The 18,044-nt window shown below is 33.2% G+C and overlaps 1 protein-coding gene across 3 annotated transcripts; it reads right to left on the reverse strand.

Moving 5' to 3' along the window:
• Positions 1-10,181: 10,181 nt before the first annotated feature.
• Positions 10,182-13,889, reverse strand: LOC140825395 (probable galactinol--sucrose galactosyltransferase 6). Of its 3 annotated transcripts, none has more exons than XM_073187147.1 (5): positions 13,751-13,889; positions 12,160-13,530; positions 11,659-11,868; positions 11,389-11,523; positions 10,182-11,133 (listed from the first exon to the last, which is right to left on the reverse strand). In XM_073187147.1, exons 2-5 carry the CDS (start codon positions 13,485-13,487, stop codon positions 10,467-10,469), a joined length of 2,340 nt encoding a protein of 779 aa, XP_073043248.1. In that variant the 5' UTR covers positions 13,488-13,530; positions 13,751-13,889; the 3' UTR covers positions 10,182-10,466. The 3 variants fall into 3 exon arrangements, with proteins under 3 accessions (XP_073043248.1, XP_073043249.1, XP_073043250.1); XM_073187148.1 differs by having other exon boundaries at positions 13,747-13,878; XM_073187149.1 differs by having other exon boundaries at positions 13,756-13,867.
• Positions 13,890-18,044: the final 4,155 nt, after the last annotated feature.

An 18,044-nucleotide genomic window follows, 5' to 3' on the forward strand; every position in this document is an offset into this window, starting at 1 on the left:
GGGTCCCTCCCATAAGTGGATGATAAAATCATTGCAAAATATTATTGTAAATTAATCTCAGTGGAAAAATAATTCATCTTTTTGGAATATATTAATTAATTGAAGAATTTTAAAACGAAAAAGCGTAATTGGTCACGAAATAATTTCATTAAAAAAATAATATTTAAAGACTCGCTTTAAATATAATATTTGGAATGTAATGAATAGTAAACATTTTATCTGGAAAAAACATAAAATAGTATAATATAATAAAGCATATGCATCATTCATTTATAAAATAAAAATAAGAAAGTGTAACGTACGCTATTAACAAGAGTGTACGTATTCATCATAGACAGACTATGATCAAGTATATTCTTACTAAATATATAAAAAACTACATCGAAAAAAATTATATTTAATATTTTTTTGCAATTTTTTTTAAAAAACATATAAATTATTCTAAATCACTCCATTCTCAACGATATATACATATTTGGAACCAGATTTTCCTGTAATTAAAAAGATAACAAAAATGCCTGGATAAAGTATATATAAACAAATTAAATAGATATAATTAAAGCAGATCAAGAAAGCAAACACCCCGATTGAAGGAAAATAATGTAGGAATATTGCAAAAGAATCGTAGTAACCCTACTATACATATGCTGGCTGATGCATAGTTTATGCAATAATATATATAATAGTTAGCTAGTAAATATTATACATAAAACAATCGGTATCGAAGTCGAAAATATTATTTTTTAGAATGAATAAAAACTTAACAAGTATGGTCCTTAGAAAACGAGGTACTGGTCGAAGCTAAAAATATGGTTCCTCTTCCATTACCTTAATCATAGATGTGGAAAATATATAGTTATTTCTCAATCTCATGTATCCATGTAACATTAATTCGATTAATAATGTGTTGAAAATGATGAAGAACCTCTTTGTGTTTTATAAATTAATATAAAAACTCATGTGAGACGGCAGAGCCGTACCTGTGATTCACAGGGCCTGAGGCGATACGTAAAAAAAATCTTCTTGTGATAAATAACCGTAAAGCTCAATTTGTAAATTAAAAATAACCAAACAAAAGATATAAAGAAAATATAATTTACGAGTTATATACTTATCTCTTTACGATTTTTTTCTTCGTGCGCCACAACATCAACATAGTTCTAACGTAATGCAATGTCATATGAACAATTATATTGGAAAAAGATTGAAATTGACAAAAATTGTAAGGTATGTTGCTAAAATTGAAATTTATTAATATAAACTATCAAAATAACAAAATGAAAAATATAAATGAATCAATATTGTAAAAATATATGATTTGTTTTAACTAATAAATATAATATTTTATTCAACAAAATAGAGAATAAATATATGTAAAATAGGTAAGTATCACAATTTTTTGTGTTTTACTTTTTGAAATGGGCTCAACTACATAAATTCAAGAAAAGAAGCCAAATAATCGACAAGTAAAGTATAAAAGTTTAACACATGAATTGACACAAGATAAAATAATAAATATATTGGACAAACATTACTATTTTATGCATACAAAATTTTTAAAAAATTAATTAATGAGCCGTAAAGTTTTATTGTTTGGGCTCTACATAATTTGATTAAATCCTAATGAACACAATCATCATATTTAATCATGTTTTCAATAGATCAATGTCTAATTTTTTTAAATGTTCAATGTACATATTATTTAGGTGCATGTCTCAACAACATGAGATCAATGATTTTTTTTTGGGCCCCTGTGAGGGCTGGGCCTGAGGCGATGGCCTCTCTCGTCTCACAGTAGGTACGGCCATGTGAGACGGTAGCATGAGTTAATTTTGTGAAACAGATATTCTATTTGGGTCATTCATCAAAAAATATTATTTTTTTATAAGTGTTACTTTTGTTGTAAATATTAGCAAGATCCATTCGTCTCACAAATAAAGATTCGTGAAATAATTGTCAGGATATGATCTCTTTACGACGAATTTTTTTATATTGCATGCATTATTTTTTGTGTGTTTTGATTTCATATTCATGTTTACTTTATGCTGAAACTTCAAGGTCAATAAAATAAGGGGAAGCATGCTACCTCTGGCATTTTCATCTCTCAAAATAAACATGCCGATAATGTCGCGACTACTTTTAGTCAATAAAGGAAATCTTTACAGTTATTAGCATCAAATCATTTTTTTTCAAGTTATTTTTGTGATAATTGACTGAGGGACAAATATTACAAAGGCCAATTAATTGATAAACTAAACAGAGAATCCAATCTAAATTTAATAATATTTCCGTAAAAAACTGGTTTAATTATCTTATTCATTGCTTTCGACTAATTTAAGAGTAAGCAAAAACTTGTGTGAGACGGTCTCAAGGGTCGTATTTTGTGAGACGAATCTTTTATTTGGGTCATCAATGAAAAAGTATTACTTTTTATGCTAAGAGTATTACTTTCTATTGTGAATATCAGTAGGGTTGACCCTTCTCACAGATAAAGATTCGTGAGACCGTCAAACAAGAAATATACTCTTTGAGAGTGACCTTAGAATTTTCATTTTATACACATTGCACGTTATAAACATTGCACGTTTCTTAAGATGTATTTCTAACATTTTATTGAATAAGTTACGGCCATATATTATATATTATAAATATCATCGTAATTAATTAGTAGAGTGAATTGAGTATTATAATTAATAATTTTTAATAATATATATATTCCCACGCCAGGGTGGCTCGAAATTTCAACATCCAAAAGTCTAATTTAATGGCTTATACCACATAAAGAGGAAACAGTAGGATCTGATCTTGAGATAGCCATGGCAGCCTTAACAAGACAGCAATGTTGAGTTTCATGATAAAAAGGTTGTCTTGTACCATTGAGGAGGGGAAAAACCCTAGATTTCTTGAATCTGCTTGGTGTTCCTCTGCAATAAATTTGACTTTTTTTGCACTTTCTTTCCCAAGGTGTACAAGATCAGTTAAGATAAAAACAAATTCTTTTATAAGCACGAGGGGCTCCGCAATGACATGTAAGCACACAGCATCACACACACACACACACATGTAATAGTTTTGGCAATAACACAATTTATAATAAAGTAATTATTAGTAATAGGTATATGAATGAATTAATATATAAAATCTCGATTTCATTGATAAACCGAAAGACAAAAACTTGTGTGAGACGGTCTCACGGGTCATATTTGTGAGACGGATCTCTTATTTGGATCATCCATGAAAAAGTATTACTTTTTATGCTAAGTGTATTACTTTTTATTGTGAATATGGGTAGGGTTGACCCGTCTCACGGATTAAGATCCGTGAGACGGTCTCACATGAGACCTACTCTTTTTTAAGAGTGAGTCTAATGTGAGACCGACTCACGGATCTTAATCTGTGAGACGGGTCAACCCTACTGATATTCACAATAAAAAGTAATATTTTTCCATAAATGACCCAAATGATAGATCTGTCTCACAAATATGACCCGTGAGACCGTCTCACACAAGTTTTTGCCATTTTTTAATGTATTACAAATCACTATACGTTGCGACATTAGGAATGATATACATTGCATAAAAAAACTAATGGCTGATGGCTCTAAAGAATATTACAAAAATTATTTATTGAATTTAAATTTTATATAGAAAACAAATGCTTCATCACACGATAAGACTTGGCTTTGGGGGGTGGTTGCATATGACAAAGGCAATTTGCAAATAGTGTGGTCCATCTACACTTTAACATCACCAATCATAGAATTATTGACAATTTATGAATTTATATTTGCGCTAAAATATTACGAGATAATTGTAAAAATGTATAAATTTAAAGGACTATATAGAACAAATACATTGATTATCCAAAACGTTGGTAATTATTGGTGCCCATAAAAAATATACGCCATTAATCAAAATATATGAAACAACATATCAGAACATTGCGAGTTCGAAGATCATGGAAAAACATTGATTGCGGAAAAAATTTGCGAGTAAATTCAATCATTATCTTCTCCGAAATAAATCCAGATCCAAGAACAGGCTCTTATCAGCTAACTTGTGGTTGAGAGAAAAGAAGAAATCAAGAAGCTTACAAATATCATATCCCATAGAAACTATGGAATCACTACTTATCGCAATTCACCGGATTTATAATTTTATGGTATCGGAATTACACTTCAAAAGAAGAAACAAAAAAAAATCTAAATTTCGTCAAGTTTAATAACATGTAAAAAAGGGTTACACAACGTATAAATAAATAGAAATAGAAACCAAATATCAATCATCCATATATAATTACAGGAAAACCAAAGATTTCTTAGCTTTTACTCATTAGACTCAAGAGGGCCGTCATCAGATCTAGCCTCCTATCACTTATTGCCCGTGAATTTAATCAGTTAGAGTACATTAATTCACGTACTGCACCAAAAAGTATGAAAATTAATCGCAGAAAACAATGGCAGGATGAATCTGTAGAAACGAATCCGAGTCTGAATTAAATGTTATGCCATTGGCCGTCTCCATATCGTCCCACAGCTTTATTGAACCGCAAAAAGGAAGATAGCACCGCCTACGGTGGTGGCCATACGGAGGCTTTCAGTCCGCAGTTCAAGAAAGCTGTGGAAAAGTAGGAAGGCGGCCATATACTCCGAGCGCGTAATTTGCAACAACCCTAGATAGGGTTTCTTGAAAGAAAATGAATATGTGATAATAATACAAAAGATTATTTATATTTATATATATGTGTTTTTTTGTTAGTGTGGATTGTAGGTTTAGGGGAGGGGAGGGGAGAGGAGAGGGCGGTATTTATAGGAGAGTTGATTGAGGTCATTTCCACCAATCCCAAGAAGAATATTGAACAATTAAAAGCTGACCACGTTTCATATATTTAATGATTTAATTAAATTCTTTTACATTGCATATTTGTATTATTATTATTAATCGTGAAAGTATTAATTCCAGCATTACTAAGTGATATTTTATTGAAAATTTTACATAAAGATGGAGCAAGGAAAAACTTTAATTATACATTAGCCACTAATTATAGTATTTTCTTTGTAGACAAGTATTTGATGCTACAATTCGTACTGATTCATCTACTGATAAAAACCCATGTAAAATTCCAAGCATCATTTCTAGGTTACAACAGTAATTAAATTATAGATAAAACAAACGTCCCATATAATAAAAGAAAGGCTTCAAAAGAAAATAGAATTGTTCGATATTCATAAGAACAAAGTGAAATTCAAAGGTAATAAAAGAATTGGTGAATTAAATTGCTTGCAACAAATTAACGAGTAGATCTCTTGTGAGATGGTTTCACGAGTCTTTATCTGTGAGACGGGTCAACCCTACCGATATTCGCATAATAAAAAGTAATACTCTTAGCATAAAAAGTAATATTTTTTCATGGATGACCCAAATAAAGATCTGTCTCACAAAATACGACCTGTAAAACCTGTCTCACATGAGTTTTTGACCAAATTAATTAACAGTGTACGGACAGAATACAATGGATCATCCTTAAATCTCGGATTTGCAACAATATTGATTCAATCGTGCGTACATATATTGGGTAGTGACCGTGTTCCTCTGTGTAATAGTTTATTTTTTGACTCTATTTGCACGTAAGTTTGTAAGTCAATCGTCATTTATCGCTTATTAAATTAATTAGATATTTTCTAGATAATATTAATAATTACGTTTAAAATATCTCTTAGGGTGGGTGTGCAAAGAAAGGACAGTTATGAGTTGTGCTATTACGTGTATTCCAGCTTATTTTCTTAGATCGGGGACAAATTTATTAAATGGCGATGTTACAACCTCTCTCTTTTTTTTTAAAAATGTGCATTATTACCATTTAGACCTAATCCAAGCTAAAAACCTAGTTCAAGAAGATGATTGTTCAAGTTTCGATTTTAACATGATATGATAGACACGTTTCGATCCAGACTCGGGCCCACCGTTATATATTGAAATACTTTATGTGTTACCCGATAATGAAAATTTCATGCTTCAGTTGTTTATTATTAATCGTGAGAGGGTGTGCTAAATGTACTACATCGACTGAATTAAGTACTCAAGACGAGTCAGCTTTTGAAATTAAGTTATGTCCAAATCTCAATCTTTAACATGTATATACATGAATTACTTGATTCACATGTGAGCATGTGAGGGTGGGGTGACCCACGGTGTAAAAGATGACATTAACCCCGTTATTCCCGGATTAAGGTCCCTTTGTCTCAACGGACGCCTTCCTATGTTGTACATTCTACGTAACACAACATCCTGCTTTTTCATACATAATATAATAAGTATAGTACCGATATATTAATATCGATAAAAGGTTCTCCGCCAGACCTATATATATATATATATATATATATATAATAAGTATAGTACCGATATATTAATATCGATAAAAGGTTCTCCGCCAGACCTATATATATATATATATATATATATATATATATATATATATATATATATATATATATATATATATATATATATATATATTCGTGCGTAAATCTCCAAGTATTTTCTTGTACTTAAAATGGGTGATACATCATGTTGGTCATGAAAAGGATGATATTATGGAAGTTAGTGGGTCGTTGTTTAAATTAGCTGGCAAACACTAATATAGCCAGGCCATGTTTCTTGAGGCTTTTAAGCTTTATTAAAACAAATTATGTTTGATTAGACTCACTTTAATATAATACAATACAATACATCGTGGAGTAACATCGCTTGTGTGTGTGTGTGTGTGTCTATATATATAATAATAATAATAATAATAATAATAATAATAATAATAATAATAATAATAATAATAATAATAGAGAAAAAAGGCATGTTATTGTGTTGGCCTTTTCCGGTAACAAAAGTTAGTGGCAAGCTAAAAGAAGGGAGGGACCATTAATCGTTTGATTCATTCAAATCTTAATTATTGTTTGGAAATATTAATAATTAACTATTATTATTAGCTAGCTGTATGCATGGCACATATCTTGAACATGTACAATTTATTATGGTTGATTTAAAATATATGTATTGGTCGGGTTGGTTAATTATGTTGGGAGATGATTAAAATAATAATTTTTATAATATTAATATTATCCCCTCGATATAATATTATTTCTTATAATTGAGAGTGCAATTCTTTTTATTCCATTTGTGTTGAAAGTAACTTGTATTATTATCTTCGATCAATACAATTTTCCGTTTATTCCATTCACTGCATGGAGCAAGAAATCTTGAATATTGTGTAAGACATTTTTACAATTATTATAAATTCCGAGTTAATTATTTTTTAATTCATCTTTGTTAAAGAAAAATCAGACACAACATTATAATTTTCTTCTATTTTTCTATACACGGCGACTCGAAAATTTCGAATTATTCATGTATATATCCGATCCAAAGAGTGTGCACCTATTATTTGGATTTTATCACATAATCATATATATAAAAAAAGTTAGACATATCGTTAAAATATTTGGTTAAAATTAAAATAAATGCTATTTTCAGAGGGGTAACATAAATATCCCCACCATAATTTTCCTAATGGGAGCTAATTAAATAGTTCTCCCACTCCCCTGTTCCCCCGGTATATAACAGTTCACACCGGATATATTATCATCCGAGCCGTATCTGATAGACAGCCAAGTAGGTTCTGCATCATAATTGGATGAAATTAATTTAATTAATATTTGAAACCATCGTCTAATTAATTACATTAAATGAGCATAAATTCTATTTGATTTAAAAATATATGTGTTTAAATATAAATAAATTCATGACGTGGGTTTGAGTCAATTGGCATAGATTCACCGGTCCTATGTCGAAAACTTGATGATCCAAGCCTTCCTGGCTTATTTATTTATATTATTATAAAATAATAAAATGACTAATAAAAAGTGTCATACAATCATAAAATTTCTAAAATATAACCAAAGAAGTGTTTTTTCTAACAAAAACCAGAAGAATAAGTTTATATATATTATTTCACAAAAACTGACGATCAGCAAGTACCAAATTGCCTCTTTACTATTAGGTGCTTCGTGCTCTGCTCGATTACACGCAAAAATCCCTTAGGAGTGGCTTACTCGAGCCTGGTGTTTAGGTTATGCCAGCTTTACTGAATTAGACTTTGTATTACGAACAGAGCTATAGGTACACGAGAAATGAGAAGAAAAATATCTGCTATGTTAATCATTGCCAGAATGATCAATGGTGAACATATACAAGTCGGTTGAGTAAAGCTAGTCAAACTTGCTAAACCAACTTAAACTAACTAAACCAATATACAACTGACTAACTAACAACCAGAAGTCAAATATGTACAGGTGAGGTAAAAGACCAAGTATTTTAGTGTGGTTAATTATAAGATGATTATTGTTGCTCAACAATCACAAAAAAACACTCTATTACTAATCACATATATCTACCAAATTTTTATCAATAATAAACACAAAATATCAAATTGGTTTTCTAACACTCACTGAATATATATATAAAAAAAATTTACCAGTTTTATCTATTATCCAACTAATTTCTCACAAAGTTTTCTATATCAGTGTTTTTTGGCACGTGATGCATGCATACTTAAGAATATTATCTTGTAAACAAATTTAAAATGAATTTTTTTTATATGATTTTGATTTCTGATAATATTATATAAATGACATCAATGAATTTCAAATAATTAGGTTGATGAAATTTTAAATAGAAGAAATAATATACTTTAGCAGAAAGAACGGCAGCAAGTTGCAACATTATAAAAAATATATATATTTGACCAATTCAAGGAATTTCAAATTAGTATTCAAATGGATAATACCAATTTGAGAGAGTGATTTGAAATCTAAAATTCAAATATCCAAATGCAATTTTCATATAAACTATCTTTATTTATTTATTTTCATTTATTAGATTTTTTAATCGATTTTTTTATTAAAATAAATGTTCATAAGTCATGCATGTTATATATATATATATATATATATATAACAGATGGTATAATGGACCTCAAAGTCCAAATCCAATTCAATGCAACACCAGGGGCAATCTACCTCCACACCCCAAAATACGGGTCGAATTTGATTGGTTCAAGCCCAATTGTCGTTCTCTCTCTCTCACACACACTCTCTCTCCTAGAAGAAGCCCTAGATTCGTCCCTCTTGCTAGAGGAGCTGGAATTCGCTGCCTCTGCCTCGGATCCAACGAAAGGAGTGATAGCCAATATCTGGGTCTCGCGAGAACTTCCATTAAGCTGGTATCTCTTTTTTTCCCATTTCCAGATTACGCCTGCTTATTTTCTTTCCTTTTTGTTTTTTGCGTCGGAATATTGTGAGGTGATTTTAATGCAACGCTGTTCCAAATAATGCCAAGTATCCGTAATTTGGTGCTGCTAATCTATGCACTAGTTTTCAGGAGATTTTGTTCGAGGATAATTTAAATGGATCTTCTTTCTTGGGAGCTTTGATTTCGTTTGAATCCCGTGGTTTAGGAAACAACGCTAGATCTGCTTTGGGCAAATATTTATGGTGTTTGACCTTCTTTATAGAGTGGGTGAGTATGAACATGGAGAGGACAGTGGGTTTTGAGTAGGGATACTTGTGGGTTTTGGTATTGGCACGGACGGGACCTGCACTCCCCCGACTGACTGGGGCTGCCAAACACTGGTTTTGATTGGGTTCCAAAACTGGAACCTGAAGCGAGGGAACGATTTTAGTTGAGCCATGATGGAGAGTAAATCGAAAGGCCCTTTTTAGGATGATAGTGTGGGAGGTGGTGATTATTCTTGTGGTTAAATCTCAAGATTGAATATAATCACTTTCTTGAAACATTTTTTTCAAGAATGTTAAATTTGGTCAGACCCATTTATTGATACAAAGCAAATTACAAATAATGACATTATTCTTGTACAATGTATTGTTCGATAAGATGGTAGGTTATTTTCTTGGACGTTTTACTGCCACTTTTCTTTTCTTATTTTGGGTGATTGAGGTCATGAGTTGACAAGCAATATGACACTACTGTAGTTATCACATGTTTTTCCGAAATTCAGGCCCACCAGGACTTAGGCGTGCCACTCTGCCACATGCTATCAGCAGGCAGCCGTTGCTGTTTTTGGCTGCTATCTTCTTTTACCTTACAAATATATTCTTGTAACTAAAATGTGAAATGCACGTTTATTTGTCAATCAAAACAGTAACACTTTTTATTACATCGATCTTTCATAATTTGACAGATACAGTGGCAGCCAAGTCATAACTCTACCATACAAGCACCCTCCTGTAGGAAAGAGGCCATTTTGAAGGTTTTTTTTTTAATGTAAACGAACTTCTAAATTCTGAGAAACCAACTGCCAACCTCTGGACCAATCCGAGGAAAAAGACCATTCATTCGACTTCAATGTTCACTGCCCCGTGATTACACACCATCAACCCTTTGCCGATAATTTCACAGTTCAATCTCAACGACATGAACCTTCTGATCATCGGGAGGCATATTGGTCAGGTTCAATGTCACCAAGCCGGAGGCTCCATCATATTGAAAATCAACCACAGATGATCCCACGCCGCATTTTCTAGGCTTAACCGAGGAGTAGACACCAAAACACCCACAACCCTTTACCTCCAGGGCAACTGCTGCCACTACCTCAGAGCTCAAGTTCTCGATTCTCCCTTCAACTCCACTCTCGAGTTCAACCAGCTGTGCACCGGTTTTGACCTCGTATTTGACCCCTTCGATGGCACCACCAGCATTGAACATGTTGATGAGCCCCAATGGTGCAAAGTTGAATCCAGGTGCTAGTATTTTAATCGGTGTAACCGTGAAAAGTTCGTGCTCCAAGACTTTGAGAGAGATTGGCATGGTAATATCATATGGTAGGCAGATGAGTGTACCGGCTCGGTGTGAATACAAAGCTACGTCCCCATTCCAGTTGGAGTCCAGGGCAACTTCGGATATGAGATGGACGTCACGGCCCCGGATATAGCCTGTGATTGCTTCAGGTTTAGTTTGGTGGAATGTGTTCTTTCTTTCAACACTGTTCCACGCTGCACCTTGGCAATTGTATACTCCAAGTACACCTGTATATTTGTTTATGTTCCATATCTTCAAGAGGCTGGAAAAGAAAATGTCGTCACCAATTTTGTCAAATCAGTTGAATCGACTTCAATTTCAACTTTACAAATGGAAGTCACCCCGATTTGCATTCTTGATTCTTTTACGAACAGCAATAACAAAATCGGCACATTCCGATGACAATCAACGACAAGATTAAGCATTAATTCAACATCGTGATGGAACATGGCATCCTAATACGGGCAGAGAATCAACTTCACTTTATCAATACGTAGCAACTGAAGAAATTTCTCACCTAACTCCATCACGAGATGGATCAGAGAACAAGCAATCCTTCGTGGGCCGACCAGGCAAACGAGCTCGAAGAATCGAGCCATCTGGAAAGACAAGCTTCTTAAGAAGATCAAAGTTATGTTTCCCAGGTGCATCACTGTTAGAAAAGGACATTATCTCAGTACTCTACGCAAATTCAAGAAAATGACATTGAAATATTTTTCAGTTGACTCTCGCCTATTCTGTTTGCCCTTAATTAATATGAAGATGGACAGGGGAGACAGGCAGTCACCTCACGTAGACAGGTCCACCGCTGATCGCCCTGGCTGATCCATGGTACTCGGCTGCCGGATGGTGAGAATGGAACATATCCCAGTCAGGTAACATGATGTCTCCGATGAAAACACTGTTGTATGCAACGGCAGCAATGTGGATCGTATGTGATACTGGATCACGCGGGTAGAAATCATCTGATGCTCTCACGACAGCAGTTTGTTTCGAGCTATTTCGCCATCACGATATTTTTAGAAGTTAAGAACAAATTATACAGTTAACTAATGTTCAACCACAAAAGCATTTCCAAGAAGTGATATACTAATTAAAACGCGTATGGATCGAGAAAATTTTCATCACCCTGTATAATCTTCTTCTTCCATAATGTAAATTTTAGCGTTCTAACAGGAAGCTTCTTGACGCAAAATCGGGGTGTATGTATCTCACTATAGCACTATAAATGCATGAAAAAGCTAATAAATGGATAAGATTATAAGGAACCTTTGAATCAGATGTATACCAGTAAAAAGATTCAAGATTGTGGCTCATACAAGCGATGATCTCATTCCCCGGGAAATTCTTCGTCACCGAAGCATCCAGAGCCTGATGATACTGCCTTGTCAGCTCAACTCTACCTCCATTTCCAGCACCGAGAGTCTCCAATATACACTGTGCATCCACTTTCACCCCATCTACCCCAGCCGATGCCAAATAGCTATGCAACTCATTGTAAAACTTGTAGACATGCTTCGGATTCACCAAACCCAACCCCTGCAATGCGATGGCATCGCTTTTCCACGCCGGTTCCTGCTCCATCACCCCCTTGCACAGTTCCGGATAAATCATAGCCGATTCATACTCCTCCATCTCCTTCACTCCTGGCCTCACACCACCCCAATATCCTGTGATCGCGTGCCACACATATACATATTTCAATCCATGCTTTTGTTTCGCTATGTTTACAATATTCTTGATCCCGACGGTGGGATCCTCCTTGTTTTGGAACTTATTGTTTTCTTTGATTCCGGTTAGCCTCAAAAGCTTTGATTGCTTCACTTGTGATGCTTCTTCTTCGATTTCTTGTGTCTTATCCTCGTCGCCTCCGACTAACTGCCAGCCGTCGTCGATTATCACAAATTTCGGAGGTGTCCCACCAGCCTTAAGACTCTCGAGACCAGCCTCCACACCTTCTTGAGTCACCTCTTGGTAAAAAGCATCCCAAGTACACCATCCAAAGTAATCCACGAGTAGAGGCAATTTCTTCTCTTGTCTTAACTTAAATGTTCCAAGATGGAGTTTCACAGCCGTGATCGCCTCGTTTATGGCTCGAAACGGATCGGTACCAGCACTAATATACACCGAATGGGTGAAATTTGACGCAAATATCTCCTTATCCCCACTCTCCAAGCATAACTCTAGCTTATCCCCCTCACTACCTTGCAGACAAGCTTTAAATGGCCCTTCAATCAAAGGCAAAAACACTGTATAAACAATCTTATTTTCTTCATCCCCATCAACATCCGACTCCAAATGGGATCCATCTTTAGTTTCCACCAACAAAAACTGCGTCTCCAGTGGTATATCACGCCCCTTATCTCCCATTCTCTGTGCCATCCACCATAACTTGAACCTGAAGCACGCCAAGAACTGCACATCGCGCAACGTCCCAAGCGACACCACCTGACGGCTGCTGTCCTGATCGAAAACCGCCCCCAAGAACAGCCCCTCCACCGGCCCTGCTGCCGCGCCGGAGGTGGCGATCACATTTTCCGGCACGTTGTCTAGTATGGTCCTGTCTTTTACAACCAGCTTCCTATCCACAATACGAACTCCGGGCTTGATCGTCATGGCTAACTCTTTGCTGGGATTCCTCTTCTTCTACCAAACTACCCTGCAACAAGAAAAAAACCCACGTTAAACTCAGCGCAATATAGCAAGATTTAGTGCTCCATGTAAGTTTGTAACGGCACTAGAAGAAAGCAAATTACACTGCCCAACAAACATTAGACACTTGCTGACCTTCAAACACAAGTACAGGATGAATGAGTTTACAATCTAGACAGAATATCTAAAATTATTAAAAATGCTGGAAAATTCAGTAGGTGACGCACCTAACTTAAAGCAGGAATGTGATTAGGTGAAGAAAAAGATGTTCAAGACAGAAAACAATTCCTCTTCCGTCAAAGAGAAAGAATAACGGGAAATGAGAAATGAGCGTGAAACAGATATGAGAAATGTGACTATTTTTATAGAGATTTTGAAAATCGCAAGGGACTCTATATAAATTTCTTGATAACTTTTTTCTGTAATTTCTACATATTGTGTGACATGCTGCAGGTTCCTGTCTTATTACCCACATAATATGAGCCATGCATGCCATTTATTCACTTGATAAAAATTTCGAAATCTCGTGTCCCGTTCGGTCCCATAGTCGGTACCATCGATGGTTAGTTACGTACTAACCATGTTGGCATCCGCAAATATGCATGTGAATTGGAGATAATATACAGCGAAAATATGTTATTTTATTCATAGACACATTAAACATAAGAGATATAATACAAGTAAAAAAAATTAAAAAAAAATGAAAAACTCACCATGATATCAAAAACGAATTGTATACTTTTTGAAAATTATATATTCATTATAGACATAGGCTTTTATTTGGATAATTTTAAAACACCGTAAACTAGACTATTAATCTTTGAGTTGTGATCAATGATTGAGTTAATTTATTTCGTAAATAATTTCATAATACTGAATCATGTATAATCGATGCTATTCTATATTAACTATTTTTTATATTAAAAAAACTATTTTTTTATAATTTCAAAAATATCATTTTACCACTCAATTTCATATTTCGATCCTATCTATTCAACTTGAGATGTGTCAGTAATTTATTGCATCCAAAGTACCTTTGGTGCTATAATATATTTATAGAAAAAGACCCCACTGATCACATAATTAAACTCAATTATTGAGGGTGAACGTACGTACGAAGTAATTAGGATGACTTTGATCGCGCTTTCGTATCTTTTCAATATTTATATTTAAAGAATTACTTTATGGATTTTACTAATTTATTCCAATAAAATTAAAAATAAATTTTAGTAGTTTCTTTCTGGAAGTTGAAATTGTAAGTTCTGAACATATTATTTTTAAATCTATCGTCATCGTGCACTGGATGTATTTAATTTGATCAATTATTGATTTTCAAAAGTATATAAAAACTATTAATATTTTTTTAAAAAGAATAACATAAAACTCTCTTTTTAGAGACCTTGATATTTGAAATTAAAATATTGATTTTATCCTTTAAACATTATGTTACAATACTTATAAAGTAATTAAAAAACGTTGATACAAATGGATGCAAAGAAAATTTGATAAAAAGATGTCATTTATTTATGGGAATAAACTAACATAATGATTTCACAATCATATTTTTTAAAAATTTAGACTAAAATTCATATATTAAAATAATAAAAAAACATTAATGATTGTCAAGATAAAGCATATGTCTCCCGGTTGCAAAAAGCATGATAATAATAATGTAGTCAAATTTCGTCAGCTCCCCAGCTTTTAAAAAAAAAAATTAAGTGGATTAGATTTATTTTGGTATATATCAAATTGGTGTATCAACTCTTATAAATAGCTAAATGAACTAAATTAAAATTTGATCATTCCTTGATTCAAACTAAGTACTTTTTGTACAATATTTTTCAGTCAATTGCAAAATTAATAATTATACATCTTCTTAATATATAATTGCCATAGTATATAAATTACTTGAATCTACATGATACTTAATAAATAAGTTTTTTCCTTAAAAGGGATGTCTGATTTTATGGAGTAGGTGAGTGGTTGGTCAATAATCAAAAGTTCGATTTTCCCTACAAATATCTTATCGGACAAACTTGTCACGACATGACTTACTCAGTGTGGTTTATTTGGCTAATGTGGTTTGCATGTTATTGTGTTAGTCCAGAGACCGAAAAATACCGCGACGTGAGAAGCTTTGGCTAAAGCATTGCAAAACTCGTTCACTTGTTGTCGAGTAAAGATAATATAAAAATCTTGCTAGTTTCTAATCAAATCTTTGCATGATATAAAACTAAACTCTAAGATATCAACACTTGAATTTATCGCATCCACCACCACCACCTTTGCATCAACTTCAGAGCATACTTTCTTTTAAACCCAACCTTCGAACCCATCTCACTCGTCATCGCTCAAAACACATCCCGAACCCATCTTTGTTCTAATGAAAGAAGACGCAGCGCATCCACGTTACATTTGATCGCGCGGTCTGGTTTATGCCATTGAACGCAACTACTATCTAGAATATTATTAGTCATTGCTGCTTGGGATATCTTCATACCCAATATATGTTGAACCGAACAATTTGAAACCATCAAGGAAATATGACAATCCTAAAATAAATAGTGATCGTCTTACACTTGACAATATACATATATATAATGTATAAATACTAGACCGGTGTCAATAACTACCGTAGCTATAGTCCAACTTTTCTAATGGCTTGTCTTACATATTACAAAATGTTTCCGGATAAAGAGTGAGTTATCAACTCATGAATCAGTATAAATATTCATAGTACATAAACAAGATTTGTGACTGCGTTTGAGAATATAACAGCGAAAGGGTCTTTGGTATCAGAAATTTCGATACGTTAAAGCAAAATAATTGTTGGGAAATTATCATTAATATTACACCGGAAAATATAGTTTATGTGATATATATAAAGTCTCTTGTTACACGGGATGATCTGATTTATATTTATGATGAAAAACAATACTTTTGACATAAAAATAATAATTTTTCATAGAGCGGATCGAGTTGGAGATTTATCTCACAAAATCGTATGAGTTTTTGTGATCATTGAATATATATCGGCCCACAGTAAACTCCTAGATTGAAAAACTTTTATATAAAAGTGAGTAACGTCTGGAAAAAGATTTAAAAGCAAAGCTTCTTTCTTCACTTATCATAATATGAATTTCTAAACTTAACTGGAGCCGACAGGAAAAAATATTGTTCGAGTTGATTGCTCTCAATGAATCGGCGTGTCTCTCCCCACCCTCCCCCCCCTTTTTCTTTTATATCACAAAGTTTAGATAACGGAAAACCTGATCAATCACATATGCAAAATCAGATTTTTTAAAGAAGACGTTTTTTTTTAAAAAAAATAAAAAATTATATGTTCTTGATTAGTACGTTGAAATGATATTTCCAAAGTTTTACAAAGAAAATTGAGATTTATTTTTGGCTTGACACAAACAAACACGCATATTTTGCTTTTGACAAATGAGACATTGCATGAAATGAAGTACTACTCATTCCGACAATTTAATCCACAAAAGGCTGACATAACCATATATAAATAAATAAAAGATACTTTTTTTTATTTTAATAGATACAAAAAAACAAAAATGTCACCATCGAATTATACGTACAAGATTTCATTAAAAAAATTAATATCAAAAACCCATTCCACTGTCGCTCTCTCCGTACAAATAGGATAAAATTAAAATAAACTGGAAAATTGTATATTATTTCAAAAACGAGAAATTGGTCTTCAGTCTCAGTCGTCGATATTTTTTTGTTCAGTCTCTGGGTACTTTTTTAGTACCACATTTTCGCATGAAGTGTACCACATTTTTTATGACATAGTACCACAATTTTGTGAGTAAGAAATGAACCCGAAAAATATTTTGATTGAGAATTTTTCACCAACTTTCCTTTTTAAAAACAATCACTAGTTTTTCTCCTTTGAAATACTATTTCTTTTTAAGAAAAAATTAGAAAAAGCTTCACCACTGAGAGCAAAAAGATAATATATAATCAAATATGATATAAATTAATATTATTTTTTGTTTGAATGGTTGAAACGTCATAAAGTTAAAAGGACATTTACGTGATCTGAGTAAATTGGGTGAGCAGAGTCAGAATAATCTATTGAATCGAATGAAAGTTTTGTTCGAAAAGATGAGCTAAGTCAGCAGGTGAATGATAAAGAAGAAAAACTGCATATGTGAGTAAATATACGTGAATGCTCAAAAATCCAAAAGCTTTCAAATGAAATACATACATGCTATTTATAGGAAGAAATTCATTATTATTTTGTTTTCAGTGCCCCACCTGATACTTATGGTAAGGTGTCTGCCCATACCTTACTTCTGACAACTTGTTCTGACACGTCAAACCCATGTGGTTCTGACAGTAATGATTGTCAAACATAAGGTATGCACTCGAGTAAAATGCTATTTTTGAGGTAGCTCATGTAGAATGTTTCCCGGGAGATTGTATAAGAGTTCGGGCCTCTGATAACCCGGAGAGACAATATCTCGGACACTCACCTGCTCGGTCTCTGACGAACTC

Source organism: Primulina eburnea, chromosome 3, assembly GCF_022965805.1.
Source record: "Primulina eburnea isolate SZY01 chromosome 3, ASM2296580v1, whole genome shotgun sequence".
Taxonomy (NCBI): domain Eukaryota; kingdom Viridiplantae; phylum Streptophyta; class Magnoliopsida; order Lamiales; family Gesneriaceae; genus Primulina; species Primulina eburnea.